We start from the raw sequence: 26,682 nt of genomic DNA, 5'->3' as shown, positions 1-26,682 counted from the left end.
GTTTGTGGGTGGTTGTTTCTAGTATAGTCTATGCACCTTACTGGACTGTTTTTGTCGTTTGTTTATTTTTATTAAGTGTTTTCTTTGATAAAATTAAGAAGATGAGTACTTTACCCGCTGCGTTTTGGTCCACTCAATATGACCCTTGTGACACTGGGGCTTTGTTCACAAACACAAACAGGTCCCATGGAGACCCAGGACAGCAACACAATTCGACCCAACCAAATCATGAGAAAACAAAAAGATAATTACTTCACACATTGGAAAGAATTAACAACAGAAAAACGAGCTGGAATGATATTTGGCCCTAAACAGAGAGTACACAGTAGCAGAATACCTGACCACTTGGAGAGAAAACACTCTAAACTGTTAAAATAATGTCAGTGAGTATAACATAACTGATATGGCAGACAAAAACCTGAGGAAAATCCATCCAAGAAGTGCCTTTATTTTGAAAAGCCTGTTATTTCATTGAAAGCCTATCCACCATACAAAGACTTATGACGCAGTTCACGATCTCTATGCCTTCCACAACATGTGGCCAGTCTTTAGGCATTGTTTCAGGCTTTTACTCTGAAACATTAGGGAGAAACAGCACTTTCAATGAGTGGACAGTGGATATTTCCATACATGAAGCCAGCGCGTGACCGGGAGCGCACCTAATACAGTAGGCTAGGTTGCCTGTGCACACAACCTAATACAGTAGGCTAGGCTGCCTGTTGGCTAAAGGTGGTTGTGTTACTGCCACAAGGCTGATGGAGAATATCCACATATTAAGCATGGTCGTTAGTTTATAGTATTATGTTATAGCATTTTAAACGTCTCATCAGAACCCGTGATTGCCTATGTTGGTCTAATATCGCCTATAACTCTAAACAGTGTTACGCAACATTTGCAGAGAGTTTAGTTGCATCAATTAATTTAGGCTAACATTTCCTCTGTCGCTTGTCCCAAGTTGTTTCCATATTTCTTACTTTGTCCTATAAGTTGAGAGTTCCTGATCTTTGAACACTCAGTGTATTAACTCAGCAAAAACCCGTGACAGAGCAGTAGCTATCGGAAAAAGAACTGAACTGTCCCGACTGTATCCACATTCCGATAAACTAGTTCTAATATCCTTCCTGGAGGTAGAGCGGCTCTTTCCGGGTACCCTCCTCTCCCCTTTTCCCACCTTTGCTCTCGTTCTGTCTCTCTTTACGTTCGGGGATACAAAGTAACTAACAAACTATTCGGTTGTGGGAAAACTACGGGTCTGTCGTCTCAGAATATTGCTGCTTAATATCAACGTTGTAACATATGTGTAAGAGAAGAGACGCCAGAGTGGCGCGTTTGGAGCTGGGAGAAGCCTCCTCTTGCCTGCTTTGTTAAGTACTCGAGTGAGGGCTGTTTTTCACCGAGACGTCTTTGCGCGGATAACTATTATCAACGCTGCAACGATGGCAATGCAGGTAGGACAGTTTCTTCAGCATGATCATGATGCGCTTTTTCAAATGATAGAAAATCATTTAAATGTATTGTCATGGTGAATAGAATATGAGTTATTTGAGGGGAAACAATTTGCTACGGTCCATGTAGTGTAGATTGCAGTAATAACTTTTAGAAACTGTAAAAATATAACAAGCTATGAATGAACCAATGTCATACAAGGTATGGATTGAATGCCATGTTAATAGACAGATTAAACAACACTTAGAAGTATTTACATGCGAGTCCATCTGCATGTGTCTAGTGAACTGATGCTGGTGGAAAGAGAAGAAGGGTAAAGGAGAGAAAGACAATGTTGCTGACTGTTTATTCTCTACTGTGAGAGTTAGTTCCCTCAGGGCTAACCACGCTCAGACAGGATGTACAGTGTGTGTGTGTGTGTGTGTGTGTGTGGGGGGGAGGGGGTCATCTATGTCCTACCATTTACAGAGGTCTGGAGGTCACTGGGATCCATCCTGTCTGTGTGTGTTTTCTGTTTCAGGCCCAGGTGATATATGACTTCAGCGCTGAACCAGGAAACAACGAGTTGACAGTCAGAGAAGGGGAGACCGTCACCGTCCTCAACCAGGTAAACACAGGGTCTGACTGTCTGGCCGTAGTCACCTGAAGAGTATTTCTGTATTGTTTTAGTGATTCACCATAGTGAAGGCATAGGCTCAGGTTTTCTGTATTGTTTTAGTGATTCACCATAGTGAAGGCGTAGGCTCAGGTTTTCTGTATTGTTTTAGTGATTCACCATAGTGAAGGCGTAGGCTCAGGTTTTCTGTATTGTTTTAGTGATTCACCATAGTGAAGGCGTAGGCTCAGGTTTTCTGTATTGTTTTAGTGATTCACCATAGTGAAGGCGTAGACTCAGGTTTTCTGTATTGTTTTAGTGATTCACCATAGTGAAGGCGTAGGCTCAGGTTTTCTGTATTGTTTTAGTGATTCACCATAGTGAAGGCGTAGGCTCAGGTTTTCTGTATTGTTTTAGTGATTCACCATAGTGAAGGCGTAGGCTCAGGTTTTCTGTATTGTTTTAGTGATTCACCATAGTGAAGGCGTAGGCTCAGGTTTTCTGTATTGTTTTAGTGATTCACCATAGTGAAGGCGTAGACTCAGGTTTTCTGTATTGTTTTAGTGATTCACCATAGTGAAGGCGTAGGCTCAGGTTTTCTGTATTGTTTTAGTGATTCACCATAGTGAAGGCGTAGGCTCAGGTTTTCTGTATTGTTTTAGTGATTCACCATAGTGAAGGCGTAGACTCAGGTTTTCTGTATTGTTTTAGTGATTCACCATAGTGAAGGCGTAGGCTCAGGTTTTCTGTATTGTTTTAGTGATTCACCATAGTGAAGGCGTAGGCTCAGGTTTTCTGTATTGTTTTAGTGATTCACCATAGTGAAGGCATAGGCTCAGGTTTTCTGTATTGTTTTAGTGATTCACCATAGTGAAGGCGTAGGCTCAGGTTTTCTGTATTGTTTTAGTGATTCACCATAGTGAAGGCGTAGACTCAGGTTTTCTGTATTGTTTTAGTGATTCACCATAGTGAAGGCGTAGACTCAGGTTTTCTGTATTGTTTTAGTGATTCACCATAGTGAAGGCGTAGGCTCAGGTTTTCTGTATTGTTTTAGTGATTCACCATAGTGAAGGCGTAGACTCAGGTTTTCTGTATTGTTTTAGTGATTCACCATAGTGAAGGCGTAGGCTCAGGTTTTCTGTATTGTTTTAGTGATTCACCATAGTGAAGGCGTAGACTCAGGTTTTCTGTATTGTTTTAGTGATTCACCATAGTGAAGGCGTAGGCTCAGGTTTTCTGTATTGTTTTAGTGATTCACCATAGTGAAGGCGTAGGCTCAGGTTTTCTGTATTGTTTTAGTGATTCACCATAGTGAAGGCGTAGGCTCAGGTTTTCTGTATTGTTTTAGTGATTCACCATAGTGAAGGCGTAGACTCAGGTTTTCTGTTGGACAGGTTTCTCTATTTCTTTCTTAGGTTTTTTATTCTTCATCAAACCATTTGTCATTGTTGTTCATTTTCTTCGGTTTTCTGTTCGAATTTTTGGCGATTTTATAGGGAAGCTGAGAGGTCAAATATACTGTTTAGGTTTTCTACTGCCAAGTTTACACCTTCACTATTACAGTGGAAAGTTTTGTCCAGGAAATTGTCTAGAAGGGATTGAATTTGTTGTTGCCTAATGGTTTTTTGGTAGGTTTCCACGCTACTTTCCTTCCATCTATAGCATTTCTAATATTATTCAGCTCCTTTGGCTTTCATGCCTCATGATTGAGCATTGCTCTGTTCAAGTAGACTGTGATATTGTTGTGGTCTGATAGGGGTGTCAGTTTGCTGACTGTAAACGCTCTGTGAGACTCTGGGTTGAGGTCAGTGATAAAGTAGTCTACAGTACTACTGCCTAGAGATGAGCTATATGTGTACCTACCGTAGGAGTCCCCTCGAAGCCTACTGTTGACTATGTTTATACCCAGCGTGTGACAGAACTGTGGGAGCTGTGACCTGTTTTTGTTCTCCCTCCTTCTCTCTCCTTCTCTCTCCCTCTTTCTCCCTCTCGCTTCCTCTCTCTTTGTAGAATGTTGGTGGAGGGTGGATAGAGGCTCAGAATTCCAGAGGAGAAAGTGGGCTGGTTCCGGAAGACTACTTACAGGTAAGAGACGGAGACCATAACAGCACCAATCAGCAGGCTGCTGTGACAGGTTCATTGTGGATGACATTCCATAACAGCACCAATCAGCAGGCTGCTGTGACAGGTTCATTGTGGATGACATTCCATAACAGCACCAATCAGCAGGCTGCTGTGACAGGTTCATTGTGGATGACATTCCATAACAGCACCAATCAGCAGGCTGCTGTGACAGGTTCATTGTGGATGACATTCCATAACAGCACCAATCAGCAGGCTGCTGTGACAGGTTCATTGTGGATGACATTCCATAACAGCACCAATCAGCAGGCTGCTGTGACAGGTTCATTGTGGATGACATTCCATAACAGCACCAATCAGCAGGCTGCTGTGACAGGTTCATTGTGGATGACATTCCATAACAGCACCAATCAGCGGGCTGCTGTGACAGGTTCATTGTGGATGACATTCCATAACAGCACCAATCAGCAGGCTGCTGTGACAGGTTCATTCTGCTGTATTCCACTAGGTATCAGTACCGCTGCACTACGGTTAACAGGGTTACTACCATTACAGTTCTAGTGAATTCAGGAAGTACACTGAAATTCCAACATCAGATGACTTCCACATGTTCACTATGTATGTGTGTGTGTTTGTGCGTGTGTGTGTGTGTTGTGTGTGTATATGTGTGTGTGTGTGTGTGTGTGTGCCAGCATGTGGCATTCCTCAGTCATACAGTTGTAGAGAGGTCTCAGTAAGTCCCCATCATCACACCTTGTTTTTTGTTGTCGATTGTGACACATCGCAGTGGAGAAGCACCGCGACACTAAAGTTGAACTCTATAATGTTTGGAGATCCAGACGCCAAAATAACCTAAATGACCTGCACTGTTGAAAATACAGTGTCTCTTCGCAAAGTTTCTTTACTGTGATCCCTTTATTAACAGCAGGAATGGCTTTCATCCTGCAGACAACATAAAGATAGTAGTCATGACAACATAAAAATAGTGGTCATGGCAACATAAAAGGTTGTAGTCGTGACAACATAAAGATAGTAGTCATGACAACATAAAAATAGTGGTCATGGGCAACATAAAAGGTTGTAGTCGTGACAACATAAAGATAGTAGTCATGACAACATAAAAAATAGTGGTCATGACAACATAAAGATGGTTGTCGTGACAACATGAAAATAGGAGTCATGACAACATAAAGATAGTCTGTCTTTCTGTCTAAATCAATCTCTCTCTCTCTCTCCATTTCTCTCTCTCTCTCTCTCTCGACGTCATTACTGTCACAGGCACTGACAGAGAGAGACATCATTACTGTCACAGTAACTGACAGAAAGAGACATCATTACTGTCACAGTAACTGACAGAGAGAGACATCATTACTGTCACAGGAACTGACAGAGAGAGACATCATTACTGTCACAGTAACTGACAGAGAGAGACATCATTACTGTCACAGGAACTGACAGAGAGAGACATCATTACTGTGGCCAATCAATGTTCTAAGAGACCGTTATATTCAGACAGGAAGGGGAAAATAGTTGTTACCATGGTGTTGGAGCATCTCTTTGTAGGCCCAAGGCCAGGTCTGTCCACGCTTTAATCATTAAGACACACACACACATCCAGGTATCTGCTCTGTTCAGCCATTAAAACTGCTCGCTTGAGCAATTAAAGCTGTGTAGAGCGGGACAGAATCCACCACACACACACACTTTGACCATTAAGATTGCGAGGGTTAGAACAAAATCATGAAACCACTTATCCTTCAAAACAGCGACGGGCTGAAACACACAGAGACAGGCTGAAACACTCAGAGACAGGCTGAAACAGATATTATCCTTCAAACAGAAACAGGCTGAAACACTCAGAGACAGGCTGAAACAGATATTATCCTTCAAAACAGAGACAGGCTGAAACACTCAGAGACAGGCTGAAACACACAGAGACAGGATGAAACACACAGAGACAGGCTGAAACACACAGAGACAGGCTGAAACACACAGAGACAGGCTGAAACACACAGAGACAGGATGAAACACACAGAGACAGGCTGAAACACACAGAGACAGGCTGAAACACACAGAGACAGGATGAAACACACAGAGACAGGATGAAACACACAGAGACAGGCTGAAACACACAGAGACAGGCTGAAACACACAGAGACAGGATGAAACACACAGAGACAGGCTGAAACACACAGAGACAGGCTGAAACACACAGAGACAGGATGAAACTCAGAGACAGGCTGAAACACACAGAGACAGGCTGAAACACACAGAGACAGGATGAAACTCAGAGACAGGCTGAAACACACAGAGACAGGCTGAAACACACAGAGACAGGATGAAACACACAGAGACAGGCTGAAACACACAGAGACAGGATGAAACACACAGAGACAGGCTGAAACACACAGAGACAGGCTGAAACACACAGAGACAGGATGAAACACACAGAGACAGGCTGAAACACACAGAGACAGGCTGAAACACACAGAGACAGGATGAAACACACAGAGACAGGCTGAAACACACAGAGACAGGATGAAACACACAGAGACAGGCTGAAACACACAGAGACCGGATGAAACTCAGAGACAGGCTGAAACACACAGAGACAGGCTGAAACACACAGAGACAGGATGAAACTCAGAGACAGGCTGAAACACACAGAGACAGGCTGAAACACACAGAGACAGGCTGAAACACACAGAGACAGGATGAAACACACAGAGACAGGCTGAAACACACAGAGACAGGATGTGACACACAGAGACAGGCTGAAACACACAGAGTCAGGCTGAAACACACAGAGACAGGCTGAAACACACAGAGACAGGATGAAACACACAGAGACAGGCTGAAACACACAGAGACAGGATGAAACACACAGAGACAGGCTGAAACACACAGAGACAGGCTGAAACACTCAGAGACAGGCTGAAACACACAGAGACAGGATGAAACACACAGAGACAGGCTGAAACACACAGAGACAGGCTGAAACACTCAGAGACAGGCTGAAACAGGTATGTGAGTATAATGTCTAGAGTTCAGTGCTGCTGCTGTTGTTTACAGGTTGCTAACGGCGGCGACTCTTGGTCTGTGGGAGGAGCTTACACCAACGACACAACCGATGGGTGGGACACCCAGGGATACACACAGACCCAACATAATGCAGGTAACACACACACACACGCACACACACACACACACAGGCACACACACACACACAGAAACACACACACACATAGGCACACACACACAGAAACACACACACACGCACACAGGCTCACACACACACACACACACACACACACACACACACACACACACACACACACACACGCACACACACACAGGCACACACACAGGCACACACACACACACGCACACACACACACACGCACACACACACACAGAAACACACACACACACACACACACACACACAGAAACACACACACAAACAAACAGACAGACACACACAAACACACGGAATATGTTTGTGGATGTTTGTGATTCTTATTGTATTTGTCATGTTGCATTTATTTGTTATATTTTTTTATAATACGTGTGTGTGAGTGTAGGTGAGGATGATGATGGTGAGTGGGATGAAGAGTGGGATGATGCCAGATCAACAGGGGGTTATGGTGACGCCACAGGGGAGGAGGAAGGAGAGGCGACAGGATGTAACACACACACACACATGAAGATATCCCTCAACAAGTAAGACACACACACACAGAAACACACACACACACTCACACAGAAACCCACACAAACACACAAACACACACACACACACACACACACACACACACACACACACATGCAAAAATCCCTCAACAGGTAAGACACACACACACACACATTTTGATAAATGTTGTTACATTTCACATTGACCCAGGTGATCCAGGTCACAATATTTTGACAGTGATTTAGGTCCATATTCTTCCACCACCACTAGGTTTGCCTTCTCTAAGACTCCCAACCCAGAGGTGTACCTACTGGCTAAACTACCACCGAAAGGCAAAGACAGACTGGCCATCTATGTGAGTTATCTATTCTACACATGTATATTACATTACAATAAATTACAGTACATTACCATACAATACATTACAATACATTACAATACCATACACCACAATACAATACAGTACAATACATTACAATACAATACACCACAATACAATACAGTACAATACATCACAATACAACACAGTACAATACAATACAATACAGTACAATACATTACACCACAATACAATACACCACAATACAATACAGTACAATACATTACACCACAATACAATACAGTACAATACACCACAATACAATACAGTACAATACATTACATTACAATAGAATACAGTACAATACATTACATTACAGTACAATACACCACATTACAATACATTACAATACAATACATTACAATACATTACAATACAGTACAATACACCACATTACAATACATTACAATACAATACATTACAATACAGTACAATACACCACATTACAATACATTACAATACATTACATTACATTACATTACATTACATTAGAATACATTACATTACATTACAATACATTACATTTACATTACATTTAAGTCATTTAGCAGACGCTCTTATCCAGAGCGACTTACAAAATGGTGCATTCACCTTATGATATCCAGTGGAACAACCACTTTACAATAGTGCATCTAAATATTTTAAGGGCTGGGGGGGGGGGTTAGAAGGATTACTTTATCCTATCCTAGGTATTCCTTAAAGAGGTGGGGTTTCAGGTGTCTCCGGAAGGTGGTGATTGACTCCGCTGTCCTGGCGTCATGAGGGAGCTTGTTCCACCATTGGGGTGCCAGAGCAGCGAACAGTTTTGACTGGGCTGAGCGGGAACTGTGCTTCCTCAGAGGTAGGGGGGCCAGCAGGCCAGTGGTGGATGAACGCAGTGCCCTTGTTTGGGTGTAGGGCCTGATCAGAGCCTGAAGGTATGGAGGTGCCGTTCCCTTCACAGCTCCGTAGGCAATCACCATGGTCTTGTAGCGGATGCGAGCTTCAACTGGAAGCCAGTGGAGAGAGCGGAGGAGCGGGGTGACGTGAGAGAACTTGAGAAGGTTGAACACCAGACGGGCTGCGGCGTTCTGGATGAGTTGTAGGGGTTTAATGGCACAGGCAGGGAGCCCAGCCAACAGCGAGTTGCAGTAATCCAGACGGGAGATGACAAGTGCCTGGATTAGGACCTGCGCCGCTTCCTGTGTGAGGCAGGGTCGTACTCTGCGAATGTTGTGGAGCATGAACCTACAGGATCGGGTCACCGCCTTGATGTTAGTGGAGAACGACAGGGTGTTGTCCAGGATCACGCCAAGGTTCTTAGCACTCTGGGAGGAGGACACAAGGGAGTTGTCAACCGTGATGGCGAGATCATGGAACGGGCAGTCCTTCCCCGGGAGGAAGAGCAGCTCCGTCTTGCCGAGGTTCAGCTTGAGCTGGTGATCCGTCATCCACACTGATATGTCTGACAGACATGCAGAGATGCGATTCGCCGCCTGGTTATCAGAAGGGGGAAAGGAGAAGATTAATTGTGTGTTGTCTGCATAGCAATGATAGGAGAGACCATGTGAGGATATGACAGAGCCAAGTGACTTGGTGTATAGCGAGAATAGGAGAGGGCCTAGAACAGAGCCCTGGGGGACACCAGTGGTGAGAGCGCATGGTGCGGAGACAGATTCTCGCCACGCCACCTGGTAGGAGCGACCTGTCAGGTAGGACGCAATCCAATCGTGGGCCGCGCCGGAGATGCCCAACTCGGAGAGGGTGGAGAGGAGGATCTGATGGTTCACAGTATCAAAGGCAGCAGATAGGTCTAGAAGTATGAGAGCAGAGGAGAGAGAGTTAGCTTTAGCAGTGCGGAGAGCCTCCGTGACACAGAGAAGAGCAGTCTCAGTTGAATGCCCAGTCTTGAAACCTGACTGATTAGGATCAAGAAGGTCATTCTGAGAGAGATAGCAGGAGAGCTGGCCAAGGACGGCACGTTCAAGAGTTTTGGAGAGAAAAGAAAGAAGGGATACTGGTCTGTAGTTGTTGACATCGGAGGGATCGAGTGTAGGTTTTTTCAGAAGGGGTGCAACTCTCGCTCTCTTGAAGACGGAAGGGACGTAGCCAGCGGTCAAGGATGAGTTGATGAGCGAGGTGAGGAAGGGGAGAAGATCTCCGGAAATGGTCTGGAGAAGAGAGGAGGGGATAGGGTCAAGTGGGCAGGTTGTTGGGCGGCCGGCCGTCACAAGACGCGAGATTTCATCTGGAGAGAGAGGGGAAAAAGAGGTCAAAGCACAGGGTAGGGCAGTGTGAGCAGGACCAGCGGTGTCGTTTGACTTAGCAAACGAGGATCGGATATCGTCAACCTTCTTTTCAAAATGGTTGACGAAGTCATCCGCAGTGAGGGAGGAGGGGGGGGAGGGGGAGGAGGATTCAGGAGGGAGGAGAAGGTAGCAAAGAGCTTCCTAGGGTTAGAGGCAGATGCTTGGAATTTAGAGTGGTAGAAAGTGGCTTTAGCAGCAGAGACAGAAGAGGAGAATGTAGAGAGGAGTGAGTGAAAGGATGCCAGGTCCGCAGGGAGGCGAGTTTTCCTCCATTTCCGCTCGGCTGCCCGGAGCCCTGTTCTGTGAGCTCGTAGTGAGTCGTCGAGCCACGGAGCAGGAGGGGAGGACCGAGCCGGCCTGGAGGATAGGGGACAGAGAAAATCAAAGGATGCAGAAAGGGAGGAGAGGAGGGTTGAGGAGGCAGAATCAGGAGATAGGTTGGAGAAGGTTTGAGCAGAGGGAAGAGATGATAGGATGGAAGAGGAGAGAGTAGCGGGAGAGAGAGAGCGAAGGTTGGGACGGCGCAATACCATCCGAGTAGGGGCAGAGTGAGAAGTGTTGGATGAGAGCAAGAGGGAAAAGGATACAAGGTAGTGGTCGGAGATTTGGAGGGGAGTTGCAATGAGATTAGTGGAAGAACAGCATCTAGTAAAGATGAGGTCAAGCGTATTGCCTGCCTTGTGAGTAGGGGGGGAAGGTGAGAGGGTGAGGTCAAAAGAGGAGAGGAGTGGAAAGAAGGAGGCAGAGAGGAATGAGTCAAAGGTAGACGTGGGGAGGTTAAAGTCACCCAGAACTGTGAGAGGTGAGCCATCCTCAGGAAAGGAACTTATCAAGGCGTCAAGCTCATTGATGAACTCTCCAAGGGAACCTGGAGGGCGATAAATGATAAGGATGTTAAGCTTGAAAGGGCTGCTAACTGTGACAGCATGGAATTCAAATGAGGAGATAGACAGATGGGTCAGGGGAGAAAGAGAGAATGTCCACTTGGGAGAGATGAGGATTCCAGTGCCACCACCCCGCTGGCTCGATGCTCTAGGGGTATGCGAGAACACGTGGGCAGACGAAGAGAGAGCAGTAGGAGTAGCAGTGTTATCTGTGGTAATCCATGTTTCCGTCAGCGCCAGGAAGTCTAGGGACTGGAGGGTAGCATAGGCTGAGATGAACTCAGCCTTGTTGGCTGCAGACCGGCAGTTCCAGAGGCTGCCGGAGACCTGGAACTCCATGTGGGTCGTGCGCGCTGGGACCACCAGGTTGGAGTGGCAGCGGCCACGCGGTGTGAAGCGTTTGTATGGCTTGTGCAGAGAGGAGAGAACAGGGATAGACAGACACATAGTTGACAAGCTACAGAAGTGTTGTTTCTTGTATTATTGTCTCCTGTGTCTTTAGAGAACTGTTTCACTTTGATATCCTTTTTCTTCTGTCCTGATTTTCTCTTTCTTTTCTTCTGTTAACTAGATATTCTTTGTTGTTCTTCGTTAGTTAGCTAGCTTCTTCCAAAAGAGTCCCTAGCAACTGCTTAGCAACATTACATTACATTACATTAAATTACAATACATTACATTAAATTACAATACATTACATTACATTAAATTACAATACATTACATTAAATTACAATACATTACATTACATTAAATTACAATACATTACATTTAACATTACATACAGGGTGGTAATAGGTGATAATAGGTGGTAATAGCAATGTAGTAATTGTTTATCTGTCTCTCTCACACCCTCTCTCTCTCTCTCTCTCTCTCTCCCTGTGTGTGTGTGTGTGTGTGTGTGTGTGTGTGTGTGTGTGTGTGTAGGTGTGTGTAGATGGGAGATGTGGGACCAGTGTGGCTGTATCCCCAGTCTCCTCTTGACTGTGTCGTGGCTGATCCTAAAAAAGGCTCTAAGATGTACGGCCTGAAGAGTTACATAGAGTACCAGGTCACACCCAATGTGAGTATCACACACACACACACACACACACACACACACACACACACACACACACACACACACACACACAAACGCACACACACTCTTCTTTGACTCTCCTCCTTTTGTTGTTTTCCTGTAGACGACCAACAGACCTGTCAATCATAGGTATAAGCATTTTGATTGGCTGTTTGAGCGCCTGTTGGAAAAGTTTGGTTCTGCCATACCCATCGCCTCGCTGCCTGACAAACAGGTCACAGGTTAGTGGCTTCCATGGCAACCGTCGCCAGAGTTTTTTTCGTGACTTTATTTAACCTTTATTTTAGACAGGGTAGTCCCATTGAGACGGATGTCTCTTGTACAAGTTTCACACAAAAAAAAACAGGAGAAATACAATGTACATAACAACAAATCTCAACCAATCACAACAAAGAAATAATACATGTTACACAATGGGTGGGTCTAATCCTGAATGCTGATTGGTTTAAACCGCATTCCAGCCGGTGTCTATTCCACAATTTACCACCAGCTAAATCTATGAGGTTAAAATGCCTATTTACTGTGTTCCATCTGACTGTACAATCCACTGTCTCATCAGCCCAGCCAGGCAATTTATAAACCTGATCTCCACTATAAAAAGCATCTAGACAATAATCTCACCTTTTTATAGCTCTGAGCTGTAGAAAATGTGAATGTTTTTGAAGCCTGTTGTAGCATAGCCATCTAGTGAGCTCTGTGAATAGAGTTAGCTAAAGGACTCTAGATGGATATAACCAGTTTTAACATGGCCATTGAGTGCTTCCACCAAGTAGTCAACTGGATTGGGGATTCCTATGGGTTGGGAGCGATAAGCCAATAATCAGAGCATTGTCTTCTTCTTTAAATATGGTTGCCTGTGGTTTACAAATGGCTTCAAACTATATCACTGCCATCTACTGGCCACAATATATGAATGACACACAAGAGTTGGTTCAGGACTCCAGCTCTGCAGGTGGAGGTAAATCACTATTATTATCTTTACACTTCTATCAGAATGGGGTGGCAGGGTAGCCTGGTGGTTAGAGTGTTGGACTAGTAACCAGCAGGTAGCCTAGTGGTTAGAGCGTTGGACTAGTAACCAGCAGGTAGCCTAGTGGTTAGAGCGTTGGACTAGTAACCAGCAGGTAGCCTAGTGGTTAGAGTGTTGGACTAGTAACCAGCAGGTAGCCTAGTGGTTAGAGCGTTGGACTAGTAACCAGCAGGTAGCCTAGTGGTTAGAGCGTTGGACTAGTAACCAGCAGGTAGCCTGGTGGTTAGAGTGTTGGACTAGTAACCAGCAGGTAGCCTAGTGGTTAGAGCGTTGGACTAGTAACCAGCAGGTAGCCTAGTGGTTAGAGCGTTGGACTAGTAACCAGCAGGTAGCCTGGTGGTTAGAGTGTTGGACTAGTAACCACCAGGTAGAAAGAATACAGTAGAAAGAAATAAGACTATATACAATGTGAGCAAATGATGTGAGATAAGGGAGGTAAAGGCAAAAAAGGCCATGGTGGCAAAGTAAATAAAGTATAGCAAGTAAAACACTGGAATGGTAGATTTGTTATTTGAAGAAAGTTCAAAGTTAAAATATAAATAATATGGTGCAAAGGAGCAAAATAAATTAAATAAATAAATAAAGTAGGGGAAGAGGTAGTAGTTTGGGCTAAAATATAGATGGGTAAGATAAGGGAGGTAAGGCAATAAATAGGCCGTGGTGGCGAAGTAATTACAATAAAGCAATTAAACACTGGAATGGTAGATGTGCAGAAGATGAATGTGCAAGTAGAGATACTGGGGTGCAAAGGAGCAAGATAAATAAATAAAGACAGTATGGGGATGAGGTAGATTGGATGGGCTATTTACAGATGAGCTATGTACAGGTGCAGTGATCTGTGAGCTGCTCTGACAGCTGGTGCTTAAAGCTAGTGAGGGAGATAAGAGTCTCCAGCTTTAGAGATTTTTGCAGTTCGTTCCAGTCATTGGCAGCAGAGAACTGGAAGGAGAGGCGGCCAAAGGAAGAATTGGCTTTGGGGGTGACCAGTGAGATATACCTGCTGGAGCGCGTGCTACGGGTAGGTGCTGCTATGGTGACCAGTGAGCTGTGATAAGGCGGGGCTTTCCCTTGCAGAGACTTGTAGATGACCTGGAGCCAGTGGGTTTGGCGACGAGTATGAAGCGAGGGCCAGCCAATGAGAGCATACAGGTCACAGTGGTGGGTAGTATATGGGGCTTTGGTGACAAAACGGATGGCACTGTGATAGACTGCATCCAATTTTTTGAGTAGAGTGTTGGAGGCTATTTTGTAAATGACATCGCCGAAGTCAAGGATCGGTAGGATGGTCAGTTTTACGAGGGTATGTTTGGTAGCATGAGTGAAGGATGCTTTGTTGCGAAATAGGAAGCCGATTCTAGATTTAATTTTGGATTGGAGATGTTTAATGTGAGTCTGGAAGGAGAGTTTACAGTCTAACCAGACACCTAGGTATTTGTAGTTGTCCACATATTCTAAGTCAGAACCATCCAGAGTAGTGATGCTAGTTGGACGGGCGGGCAGGTGCTGGCAGCGATCGGTTGAAGAGCATGCATTTAGTTTTGCTTGCATTTAAGAGCAGTTGGAGGCCACGGAAGGAGAGTTGTATGGCATTGAAGCTCATCTGCAGGTTAGTTAACACAGTGTCCAAAGAAGGGCCAGAGGTATACAGAATGTTGTCGTCTGCATAGAGGTGGATCAGAGAGTCACCAGCAGCAAGATTGATATCATTGATGTATAGGGAGAAGAGAGTCGGCCCGAGAATTGAACCCTGTGGCAACCCCATAGAGACTGGCAGAGGTCCGGACAACAGGCCCTTCGATTTGACATACTGAGCTCTATCGGAGAAGTAATTGGTGAACCAGGCGAGGAAATAATTTGAGAAACCAAGGCTGTTGAGTCTGCCAATAAGAATTTTGTGATTGACAGAGTCGAAAGCCTTGGCCAGGTCGATGAATACGGCTGCACAGTAATGTCTCTTATCGATGGCGGTTCTGATATCGTTTAGGACCTTGAGCGTGGCTGAGGTGCACCCAATGACCAGCTCTGAAACCAGATTGCATAGCGGAGAAGGTACGGTGAGATTCAAAATTGTCGGTAATCTGTTACAGACCTATATCTATTCTACCCTGCCTTTCTAAGGTCTTTGAAAGCCAAGTTTACACGATGCGTGGTGCTGGTACTGGAAGTTCCAGTTCGGGGACACGCACCTCAGGGTTAGTGCGGGGAGCGGGAACAGGCTGAGTTGGACTGGGCTGCCGCACTGGAAGCCTGATGCGTGGTGCTGGTATTGGAAGTGCCAGTTCGGATACACGCACCTCAGAGCTAGTGCGAGGAGCAGGAATAGGACGAGTAGGACTGGGCTGACGCACTGGAGGCCTGGTGCGTGGACCTGGTACTGTCTTTACCAGACGGCTAGCACGCACCTCAGGACAAGTATGAAGTACTAACTCAGGTGACATTATTTCTAGGACACGCTCTGCAGGGCGAATGCCGTGCCTAATACACCAACACAATTGCTCTCTCATATTCTTCTCCTCCAATTTATCCATCAACTCCTTAACAGTCTCTGCTTCGCTCCCCTCCAATTTTACCGCGACTGGCTCTGGTTCCATCCTCGGCTCCGCCGATCTGTCCATGTGCCCCCCCCCAAAAAAATATTGGGGCTGCCTCTCCGGTTTGAACGCGTTCCACTGTAATATTCCCTGTCCTCCTTTGCCTTCTTCCATGGGCCCACTCCGGCTCTGATCTCCTCCCAGGTCCACGACTCCCGATAGTCCATATTGCCCCTCTCCTGGTGCTTCTCCTTCCTCCGCTGCTTGGTCCGTTGTTGGTGGGTGATTCTGTAACGGCCGTCGTCAGAATTAGACCAAGGTGCAGCGGAGGATGTGTTCATCATTAGAATTTTAATAGACTGAACGAACACAATACAAAAACAAAACAAAAACGACCAGAAACAGTTCTGTCAGGAAAACACACTAACAGAATACAATCACCCACAAAACCCAAAGGAAAAACAGGCTACTTATGTGTGACTCCCAATCAGCAACAACGAACTACAGCTGTGCCTGATTGGGAGCCACACACGGCCAAACCAAAGAAACCAGCCAACATAGAGAAATGAACATAGAACGCCCACCCAATGTAACACCCTGGCCTAACCAAAATAAAGAACAAAAAACCCCTCTCTATGGCCAGGGCGTTACATCATGTTGGGCGAGCTGGAACCGGTGTTTTTCTGAATCAAATGCGCCAAATAAATGGACATTTTGGAGATAAAACGACGGAATTAATCGAACAAAAGGACCATTTGTGATGTTTATGGGACATATTGTAGTGCCAACAGAAGAAGATCTTCAAAGGTAAGGCATGAATTATATCTGTCACGTCCTGACCAGCAGATGGAGCTATTGTATTAGTTTTGGGGTCAGGACGTGGCAGTTTTTGTATGTGAATGATTGTGTTGTTGATTGGGACTTCCAATTGAAGGCAGGTGTGTTGAGTTGCCTTTGATTGGAAGTCCTATATAGGTGTGTGTGTTTTTCTTTGGGGTTGTGGGTGGTTGTTTTTGCACTGCGTTTCTAGCCTGCAGAACTGTAGCTGTTGTCACCTTTATTGTTTTGTTAAGTGGATGCTTTACTCCTTATTTGAAATTAAATATGAGTATTCACATACCTGCTGCGCCTTGGTCCATTTCTGAAGACAGCCGTTACAATATCGTTATTTCTGAGTTTTGTGTCACGCCTGGCGGGTTGAAATATAATTGTCATGTGTTTGTTTGATGGGGTGCTGTCCTCAGATAATCGCATGGTTTGCTTTCGCTGTAAAGCCTTTTTTTAAATCTGACACGGTGGCTAGATTAACAAGAACTTAAGCTTTAATTTGGTATATTGCACTTGTGAATGTATGAAAGGTAAATATTTCTAATAATGTTTTTGGAATTTCGCGCTCCGCCATTTCACCGGATGTTGTGGAAACGTTCCGCTAGTGGAACCCCTAGCCATAACAGGTTGTCGGTTCAGTTATTTGAATTCCATTTCATTATTTTTTTTTTCTTCTGTAAGCTCAATGTGCAGTTTCTCAAGAAATAAATCAGATAGAGCCCAAACTGTGCAATGTAGTAGGGAGTTGTAGTTTCCAAAAGGCAAATATTCTATGTAGTTTAGCGCAGAAAACTTGGTAATTAACTACAATGACCGTAATCCATTGCACACCTACTTGTCCTGTCTGTGTGGGGCAGACACCTAGAGGGAGAGAAGAGACAGAAAACGTGCGATCGAGAGGGATAGGATAGAGAATCATCTAAGTGACTGATAGTTGGAATTCAGCAGTTATAAAAATATGCCTTATTTACTATGAAAAAAAAAATCCACAAATCTAGTTGTTTCAACTAATTATTATCAAGTAACTGGTTCCACAGCCTTGTTTTAGTTGACTGAACTTTTCAGTCCAGGTGTTACTTAATAATAATTTGCTCAAACTTAGCTCCAACTTGAGAAAACTTTGGCAACAATTCTGTCAATTTAAAATCATGTGTTTGCTCAACTTGTCTCAAATGTTCATTTAATTATAAATTATAATTTGGGCCTCTTGACTAAAGAAGGTTGTGCAGCTGGTTACACACACACGCACACATTGCTTTTAACATGCAATGCTTTCAACTGGCATATTTGACAAACGTTCACATACATGATTACATTATGCATGTAATACAGTAATTATTATTCAAACATGTTCTCACCTGGGATTTGAACTCACAACCTCTTGGTTCATGGCATTCCAATCTCCGTGCCAATTATCAGTTAATCTGACTATTCTCTCATCATTCATTTGATTTCATTATTTAAGCAATTTGAGGTTTTTCTGTATAGTTGTCTAATGTTTGTGGGGAATATAAACCTGTTTTAATGTTACTCTTTAATTACTATGATCAATAAAATAGTTTTTCTTGAGTTTACTTTTAACAGGGCAGAGATTGACTTTGAACACTGAAAAGTTGAATAAACAAAAATATATAATTATGTGGAACCAGTTGCTTAATAATATTTCAAATAAAATCACATTTTATTGGTCACATACAGATGGTATTGCGGGTGTAGCGAAATGCTTGTTTAAATAATTATTTAGTTTAAAACTTCTTCTGGATCGGTGTCCCGTCCACGGGACGGTTGAGCTAACATAGGCTAATGCGATTAGCATGAGGTTGTAAGTAACAAGAACATTTCCCAAGACATAGACATATCTGATATTGTCAGAAAGCTTAAATTCTTGTTAATCTAACTGCACTGTCCAATTTACAGTAGCTATTACAGTGAAAGAATACCATGCTATTGTTTGAGGAGAGTGCACAATTTTGAACATGAAAAGTTATTAATAAACAAATTAGGCACATTTGGGCAGTCTTGTAACAAAACTTTGAACAGAAATACAATGGCTCATTGGATCAGTCTAAAACATTGCGCATACACTGCTGCCATCTAGTGGCCAAAATCTAGATTGCACCTGGGCTGGAATAATACAATATGGCCTTTCTCTTGCATTTCAAAGGTGATGGTACAAAAAAATATATAAAATATTTTTTATTTTTTATCATTTTAATTATCTTTTACCAGATCTAATGTGTTATATTCTCCTACATTCCTTTCACATTTCCACAAACTTCAATGTGTTTGCTTTCAAATGGTACCAAGAATCAGCATATCCTTGCTTCTGGGCCTGAACTACAGGCAGTTAGATTTGGGTATGTCATTTTAGGGGCAAATGGAAAACAAGGGGCAGATCCTTTTTTTAAACAGTTTATTAAAATAGGGATGTTGTCTGACAGCACAGGCAGCAGCTCTTTACAGGTTAGATGATGACTTGGAATGAAATAATAAAGTCATCAAAGAAAACAAATGTAATATACAGAACAAACTGAAATATTTTATTAAAGTAAAGTAATGTTAATAAATTGTAGTTAATAAGTGATAAGCAGTAATGGGCAGTCACTACCATCATGGGGCTGTTATTAATTGTTATTTCTGTGTTGTCACAGCGTTCAACCCACATAATGCATATGTGATTATCTTTTAATAATCGAACCAGAACCAAACTGGCCTAAATAAGCATTACATATTGTACAACAGCTGATGAAACGAACACTGTAAAAGTATGAAAAAATGGGATTAGTGTTATTTCCTGATAGTTACTGGTAGAAAATACAATCCTAATCTACTGTACACAGGTCCTTCTAAACAGCAGGTTTGCATGGGCGGGAGTTTGGGCTTTCCATTGTGACATCACCATATGGTACATTGGTTAATAGACCAATAGCAAAGAGTGTTCCAAACCTCTCTGCCAATCACAGATGGTTTTCAGTTTTCCCCTACCCACTCAGACCACTCCCAGACAGTCCTAGCAAAATTCTTGTTTGAGACATTTTTTTGCCCAATTTAAAGGATATCTTTTACAGTAAGGTACTTAATTGTTACCCAGAAATTATTTGATATTGATACAAAAATGGCTGCATTGGACCTTAAAACTACAACTCCCTCCAAGTCATACTGCGTTAAACTAGGCGTGTGCGTGTGTGTGTGTGTGTGTGTGTGTGTGTGTGTGTGTGTGTGGGGGGGGGGGGGGATGCGTTCAGCTCTACCTAAGGAGTACCAGAACATTGGAAAGGCCTTTCAGAACCTGTCATCTGTCTTCAACACCAGTGGATATACAGGTACTGACCGACTCCCATGATGCTTTATGCTATGTGGTACTGGCTTCTGCCATAGGACTGTACACTATGATCAATGGGTCTTTGTCACGTTTGTGTGTGTGTGTGTGTGTGTGTGTGTGTGTGTGTGTGTGTGTGTGTGTGTGTGTGTGTGTGTGTGTGTGTGTGTGTGTGTGTGTGTGTGTGTGTGTGTGTGTGTGTGCGTGCGTGCGTGCGTGTGTGTGCATGCGTGCGTGTAGGAGAGGCCACGCTCACAGATGCTCTCACAGCTGCAGGGAAAACATACGAGGAGATCGCACAGATCGTAGCCGAGCAGGTAACATGCAAACATTATTTGTTTTGCTTTTAAATCTTTTTAATGAATTTTTATCTTATTAACACTTTGTTCTAGCTAGCTATTTGTGTAGGTAGCTATCAAGTAAACACAATGATATTCGTGTAGGTAGCTATCAGTGCCATCCGTTTTGTCACCAAAGCCCCATATACTACCCACCACTGCGTCCTGTACGCTCTCGTTGGCTGGCCTTCGCTTCATAATCGTCGCCAAACACCTTGGCTCCAGGTCATCTACAAGACCCTGCTAGGTAAAGTCCCCCCTTATCTCCGCTCACTGGTCACCATAGCAGCACCCACCTGTAGCACGCGCTCCAGCAGGTATATCTCTCTGGTCACCCCTAAAGCCAACTCCTCCTTTGGTCGTCTCTCCTTCCAGTTCTCTGCTGCCAATGACTGGAACGAACTACAAAAATCTCGGAAACTGGAAACACTTATCTCCCTCACTAGCTTTAAGCACCAGCTATCAGAGCAGCTCCCAGATCACTGCACCTGTACATAGCCCATCTATAATTTAGCCCTAACTACTACCTCTTTCCCTACTGTATTTATTTATTTTATTTATTATTTTGCTCCTTTGCACCATATTATTTATATTTTAACTTTGAACTTTCTTCAAATTATAAATCTACCATTCCAGTGTCTTACTTGCTATACTTTATTTACTTTGCCACCATGGCCTTTTTTGCCTTTACCTCCCTTATCTCACCTCATTTGCTCACATTGTATATAGTCTTATTTTTGTCTACTGTATCATTGATTGTATGTTGTTTTACTCCATGTGTAACTCTGTGTTGTTGTATGTGTCGAACTGCTTTGCTTTATCTTGGCCAGGTCGCAATTGTAAATGAGAACTTGTTCTCAACTTGCCTACCTGGTTAAATAAAGGTGAAATAAATAAATAAAAATATCAAGTAAACACAATGATATGTATGTATGTTATGGTTGTTCCTGTCCTTGAGGCTTTCCTGTTCTCTCTCTCTCTATCTATCTATCTATTCATCCCTCTATTTCTCTCTCCTTCTCTCCCACTCTCTCATCCTCTCTGAAGTTCAAACTACAGACCCTGATTGATTATAAACAGTTGTGATGTATATTTCTTCCAGCCGAGAAAAGACCTTCATTTCCTGATGGAAACCAACAACGAATACAATGGGCTGCTAGGCTGCTTCCCTGATACTATAGGAGTACACAAGGTACACAGCAGATACTACTCTACTACTGTCAAGTATTATTAGGTATTGTATACCCTGAAACCTGATACTATAGGAGGACACAAGGTACACAGCAGATACTACTCTACTACTGTCAAGTATTATTAGGTATTGTATACCCTGAAACCTGATACTATAGGAGTACACAAGGTACACAGCAGATACTACTCTACTACTGTCAAGTATTATTAGGTATTGTATACCCTGAAACCTGATACAATTTGGTTAAATGCAGAAGACACATTTCAGTTGATTGCATTCTGTTTTACAACTGACTAGGGTATCCCCCCTTTCCCTTTCCTTTAATTTGGGGTACACATCAGATCACAACTGGGTCAAAAAAGTAGTTTATTGAGCTGTACTTGATTTAGCTGGTCCGTAACAGTAGAACCAATGAAATAATCCTAAAAGTACAAACGCCACTCTCCCGGTACACTGATCAAGCTAAATCAACTGTGTGTGTGTGTGTGTGTGTGTGTGTGTGTGTGTGTGTGTGTGTGTGTGTGTGTGTGTGTGTGTGTGTGTGTGTGTGTGTGTGTGTGTGTGTGTGTGTGTGTGTGTGGCTGTAGGCGGCTATAGAGAAGGTGAGGGAAGGGGATAAGATGGTGGCAGCAGGGAAGATCACCACACAGGACAAAGTGACCATGATCAAACGTACCAGCATCATGTCCTACTCACTACAAGGTAACGCACACCTGTGGACCTGTGCACCTGTTCACCTGTGCACCTGTACACCTGTGGACCTGTTCACCTGTGGACCTGTTCACCTGTGCACCTGTTCACCTGTTCACTTGTACACCTGTGCACCTGTTCACCTGTTCACCTGTGCACCTGTACACCTGTGGACCTGTTCACCTGTACACCTGTGGACCTGTCCCGCACCTGTGCCCTGCACCTGTGCACCTGTCCCGGCACCTGTGCACCTGTTCACCTGTTCACCTGTGCACCTGTTCACCTGTGTTGTGTGTAAATGCATGTCAAATGCTGTTGAAGTAATATGGCTGCAGGTTCACCTGCCTCACGTAAAGCCCATTCTTATGAGAAGCTGCTATAGACCACCAAGTGCTAACAATCAGTATCTGGATAATATGTGTGAAATGCTTGATAATGTATGTGATATCAACAGAGAGGTATATTTTCTGGATGACCTAAATATTGACTGGTTCTCATCCAACTGTTCACTCAAGAAAAAGCTTCAAACTGTAACCAGTGTCTGCAACTTAGTTCAGGTTATCAGTCAACCTACCAAGGTAGTTACAAACAGAACAGGAACTAAATAATCCACATGTATTGATCACATCTTTACTAATGTTGCAGAAATCTGCTCTAAAGCAGTATCCACATCCATAGGATGTAGTGATCAGAATGTAATAGCCATATCTAGGAAAACCAAAGTTCCGAAGACGTGTCGTAAAATAGTATATAAGCGATCATACAATAGGTTTTGCAGCTTTTGATGTCATTGATCATAACATATTGCGGGAAAAAAACATAGGTGTTGTGGATTAACGTCTTCTGCCATATCCTGGATGGATAGTTACCTATCCAATAGAACACAGAGGGTTTTCTTTAATGGAAGCCTCTCTAATGCAAATCCAGGTTGAGTTGGGTGTACCGCAGGGCAGCCGGCTAGGGCCATTATTGTTTTCTGTGTTTTACTAATGACCTTCCACTGACCTTGAATAATGCCTGGTGTGTCCATGTATGCTGACGACTCAAAAGTATAGCACCAGCTGCAACAGTAAAATAAATAACTGACACCCTCAACATAGAGCTCCAGTCAGTTCTAGAATGGGTAACTAACAATAGCTTTAACATAGAGCTCCAGTCAGTTCTAGAATGGGTAACTAACAATAGCTTTAACATAGAGCTCCAGTCAGTTCTAGAATGGGTAACTAACAATAGCTTTAACATAGAGCTCCAGTCAGTTCTAGAATGGGTAACTAACAATAGGTTTAACATAGAGCTCCAGTCAGTTCTAGAATGGGTAACTAACAATAGGTTTAACCTCATCTGGATCTATTATTGAATAATGTGGCAATTGAGCAAGCGGAAGAGAATAAACTGCTGGGTGTCACCCTAGATAGAAAACTATCATGGGCAAAGCATATACAGTGCATTCAGAAAGTATTCAGACCCGTTGACTTTTTCCACATTTTGTTACATTACAGCTTTATTCTAAAATGGATTAAATAAAACATTTTCCTCATCAATCTACGTACAATACCCCATAATGACAGAGCGCAAACAGGTTTATAGAATTTTTTGCAAATGTATAAAAAAAAATTCAGACCCTTTGCTATGAGACTCAAAATTGAGCTCAGGTGCATCCTGTTTCCATTGATCATCCTTGAGATGTTTCTACCTCTTGATTGGAGTCCACCTGCGGATAATTCAATTGATTGGACATGATTTGTAAAGGCACACACCTGTCTATATAAGGTCCCACAGTTGACAGTGCATGTCAGAGCAAAAACCAAGCCATGAGGTCGAAGGAATTGTCCATAGAGCTCCAAGACAAGATTGTGTCAAGGCACAGATCTGGGGAAGGGTACCAGAACATTTCTGCAGCATTGAAGGTCTCCAACAACACAGTGGCCTCAATAATTCTTAAATGGAAGAAGTTAGGAACCACCAAGACTCTTCCTAGAGCTGGCCACCTGGCCAAACTGAGCAATCGGGTGAGAAGGGCCTTGGTCAGGGAGGTGAACAAGAACCTGATGGTCACTCTGACAGTTCCAGAGTTCCTCTGTGGAGATGGGAGAACATTCCAGAAGGACAACCATCTCTGCAGCACTCCACCAATCAGACCTTTATGGCCAGACGGAAGCCACTCCTGAGTAAAAGGCACATGACAGCATGCTTAAAGTTTGCCAAAAGGCACCTAAAGGACTCTCAGACCATGAGAAACAAGATTCTGTGGTCTGATGAAACCAAGATTGATCTCCTTCGCCTGAATGCCAAGCGTCACGTCTGGAGGAAACCTGGCACCATCCTTACGGTGAAGCATAGTGGTGGCAGCATCATGCTGTGGGGATGTTTTTCAGGGACTGGGAGAATAGTCAGGATCGAGGGAAAGATGAACGGAGAAATGTACAGAGAGATCCTTGATAAAAACCTGCTCCAGAGCTCTCAGGACCTCAGACTGGGGCGGAGGTTCACCTTCCAACAGGACAATGACCCTAAGCACACAGCCAAGACAATGCAGGAGTGGCTTCGGAACAAGTCTTTGAATATCCTTGAGTGGCCCAACCAGAGCCCATACTTGAACCCGATTGAACATCTCTGGAGAGACCTGTAAATAGCTGTCAGAGCGTCAGAGGATCTCCAGAGAAAAATTGGAGAAACTCCCCAAATACCGGTGTGCCAAGCTTGTAGCGTCATACCCAAGAAGACTCGAGGCTGTAATCGCTGCCAAATGTGCGTCAAGAAAGTACTGAGTAAAGGTTCTGAATACTTTCTGAATACTTATGTAAATGTTTTATTTCTTTATTTTTTGGTCTGGTCTGTTCAAGCAGAGAATCATCGGTACAACACAAGACATGCAACCAGAGGTCTCTTCACAGTCCCCAGGTCCAGAACAGAGGCTGGGAAACGCACAGTATTAAATAGAGCCATGACTAAATGGAACTCTCTGGTAACCCAGGTAACTCAAGCTAACAATAAAACCAGACTCATAAACCAGATAAAAGAACACCTTACGGCACGACGGGGACTGTGAAGAGACACACAGACATTTTGATGGATTTTGTATTGTATTTTGCATTGTATCATGTATGTGATACGTGGTTGGTGTTCGACTGTGATGTGTTGTTGTCCCGCCTGGCTATCTGAAGATGAATGCACTAGCTATGGATTGCTCTGGAAGTGAGAGTGTGCTGAATGGCTAAATTGTAATGTCAATGTAGTGCTGTATTTTAATATATATTATGTATTTTATAATGTTGTTTCCTGTTTGGACCCCAGGGAGTGTAGCCTCTGCAGCAGCTAATTGGGGGAACCTAATAAATACTAAACGCAACCTCTTTACCTTCCACCTGTGTTTCCATTCAGCTGAGATGAACCACTTCCATAGCAACCGTATCTATGACTACAACAGAGTTATGCAGCTCTACCTGGAAGAACAGATCAGGTTCTATGAAATGGTAAGAAGAGAACATTACATTACATTACATTTAAGTCATTTAGCAGACGCTCTTATCCAGAGCGACTTACAAAATGGTGCATTCACCTTATGATATCCAGTGGAACAACCACTTTACAATAGTGCATCTAAATCTTTTAAGGGGGAGGGGGGGGGGGGTTAGAAGGATTACTTTATCCTATCCTAGGTATTCCTTAAAGAGGTGGGGTTTCAGGTGTCTCCGGAAGGTGGTGATTGACTCCGCTGTCCTGGCGTCGTGAGGGAGCTTGTTCCACCATTGGGGTGCCAGAGCAGCGAACAGTTTTGACTGGGCTGAGCGGGAACTGTGCTTCCTCAGAGGTAGGGGGGCCAGCAGGCCAGTGGTGGATGAACGCAGTGCCCTTGTTTGGGTGTAGGGCCTGATCAGAGCCTGAAGGTATGGAGGTGCATATAGAGAAGAGAGGGACAGAGAGAGAGAGAGGGACAGGGGGTTATTATCTTTCAAAACATCAGGAACCAATCATGTTTTGAAAGACAATATGGTTTGAAAGACAATTTGTTTTAAAAGACAATTTGTTTTGAAAGACAGTTTGTTTTGAAAGACAATATGGTTTGAAATACAATTTGTTTTGAATTAATTTGTTTGGAAAGACGATTTGTTTTGAAAGACAATTTGTTTTGAAAGACAATTTGTTTTGAAAGACAGTTTGTTTTGAAAGACAATTTGGTTTGAAAGTTTTATGATTTGAGAGACAATATGTTTTGTAAGACAATATGTTTTGTAAGACAATATGGTTTGAAAGACAATATGTTTTGAAAGACAATATGGCTTGAAAGACAGCAAAATGCTGTATGCAGT

At 43.5% G+C, this 26,682-nt stretch overlaps 1 protein-coding gene across 1 annotated transcript; it reads left to right on the top strand.

Annotated features, from left to right (window-relative positions):
* Window positions 1-644: 644 nt before the first annotated feature.
* Window positions 645-25,987, top strand: LOC106605244 (sorting nexin-9). Its single transcript, XM_045710497.2, has 12 exons — window positions 645-1,448; window positions 4,052-4,126; window positions 7,196-7,298; window positions 7,707-7,845; window positions 8,087-8,171; window positions 12,291-12,426; window positions 12,548-12,665; window positions 20,079-20,156; window positions 20,393-20,469; window positions 21,593-21,682; window positions 22,270-22,384; window positions 25,754-25,987. Exons 6-12 carry the CDS (start codon window positions 12,301-12,303, stop codon window positions 25,936-25,938), a joined length of 789 nt encoding a protein of 262 aa, XP_045566453.1. The 5' UTR covers window positions 645-1,448; window positions 4,052-4,126; window positions 7,196-7,298; window positions 7,707-7,845; window positions 8,087-8,171; window positions 12,291-12,300; the 3' UTR covers window positions 25,939-25,987.
* The last annotated feature ends 695 nt before the right edge of the window (window positions 25,988-26,682 follow it).

Source organism: Salmo salar, chromosome 01 (assembly GCF_965601325.2).
Source record: "Salmo salar chromosome 01, fSalSal1, whole genome shotgun sequence".
Taxonomy (NCBI): Eukaryota; Metazoa; Chordata; class Actinopteri; order Salmoniformes; family Salmonidae; genus Salmo; species Salmo salar.
The sequence above is the reverse complement of the archived record's forward strand: the minus strand, read 5'-3'. Positions and strand labels throughout refer to the sequence as shown.

Excerpts from the sequence above, each read along its gene's own strand:
- LOC106605244 (XM_045710497.2), top strand. The coding sequence starts at position 12,301 with ATGGGAGATGTGGGACCAGTGTGGCTGTATCCCCAGTCTCCTCTTGAC. Across the intron at positions 12,666-20,078 it reads GCCTGACAAACAGGTCACAG|CTCTACCTAAGGAGTACCAG; the intron begins GTTAGTGGCTTC and ends GGATGCGTTCAG. Across the intron at positions 21,683-22,269 it reads ATACTATAGGAGTACACAAG|GCGGCTATAGAGAAGGTGAG; the intron begins GTACACAGCAGA and ends GTGTGGCTGTAG.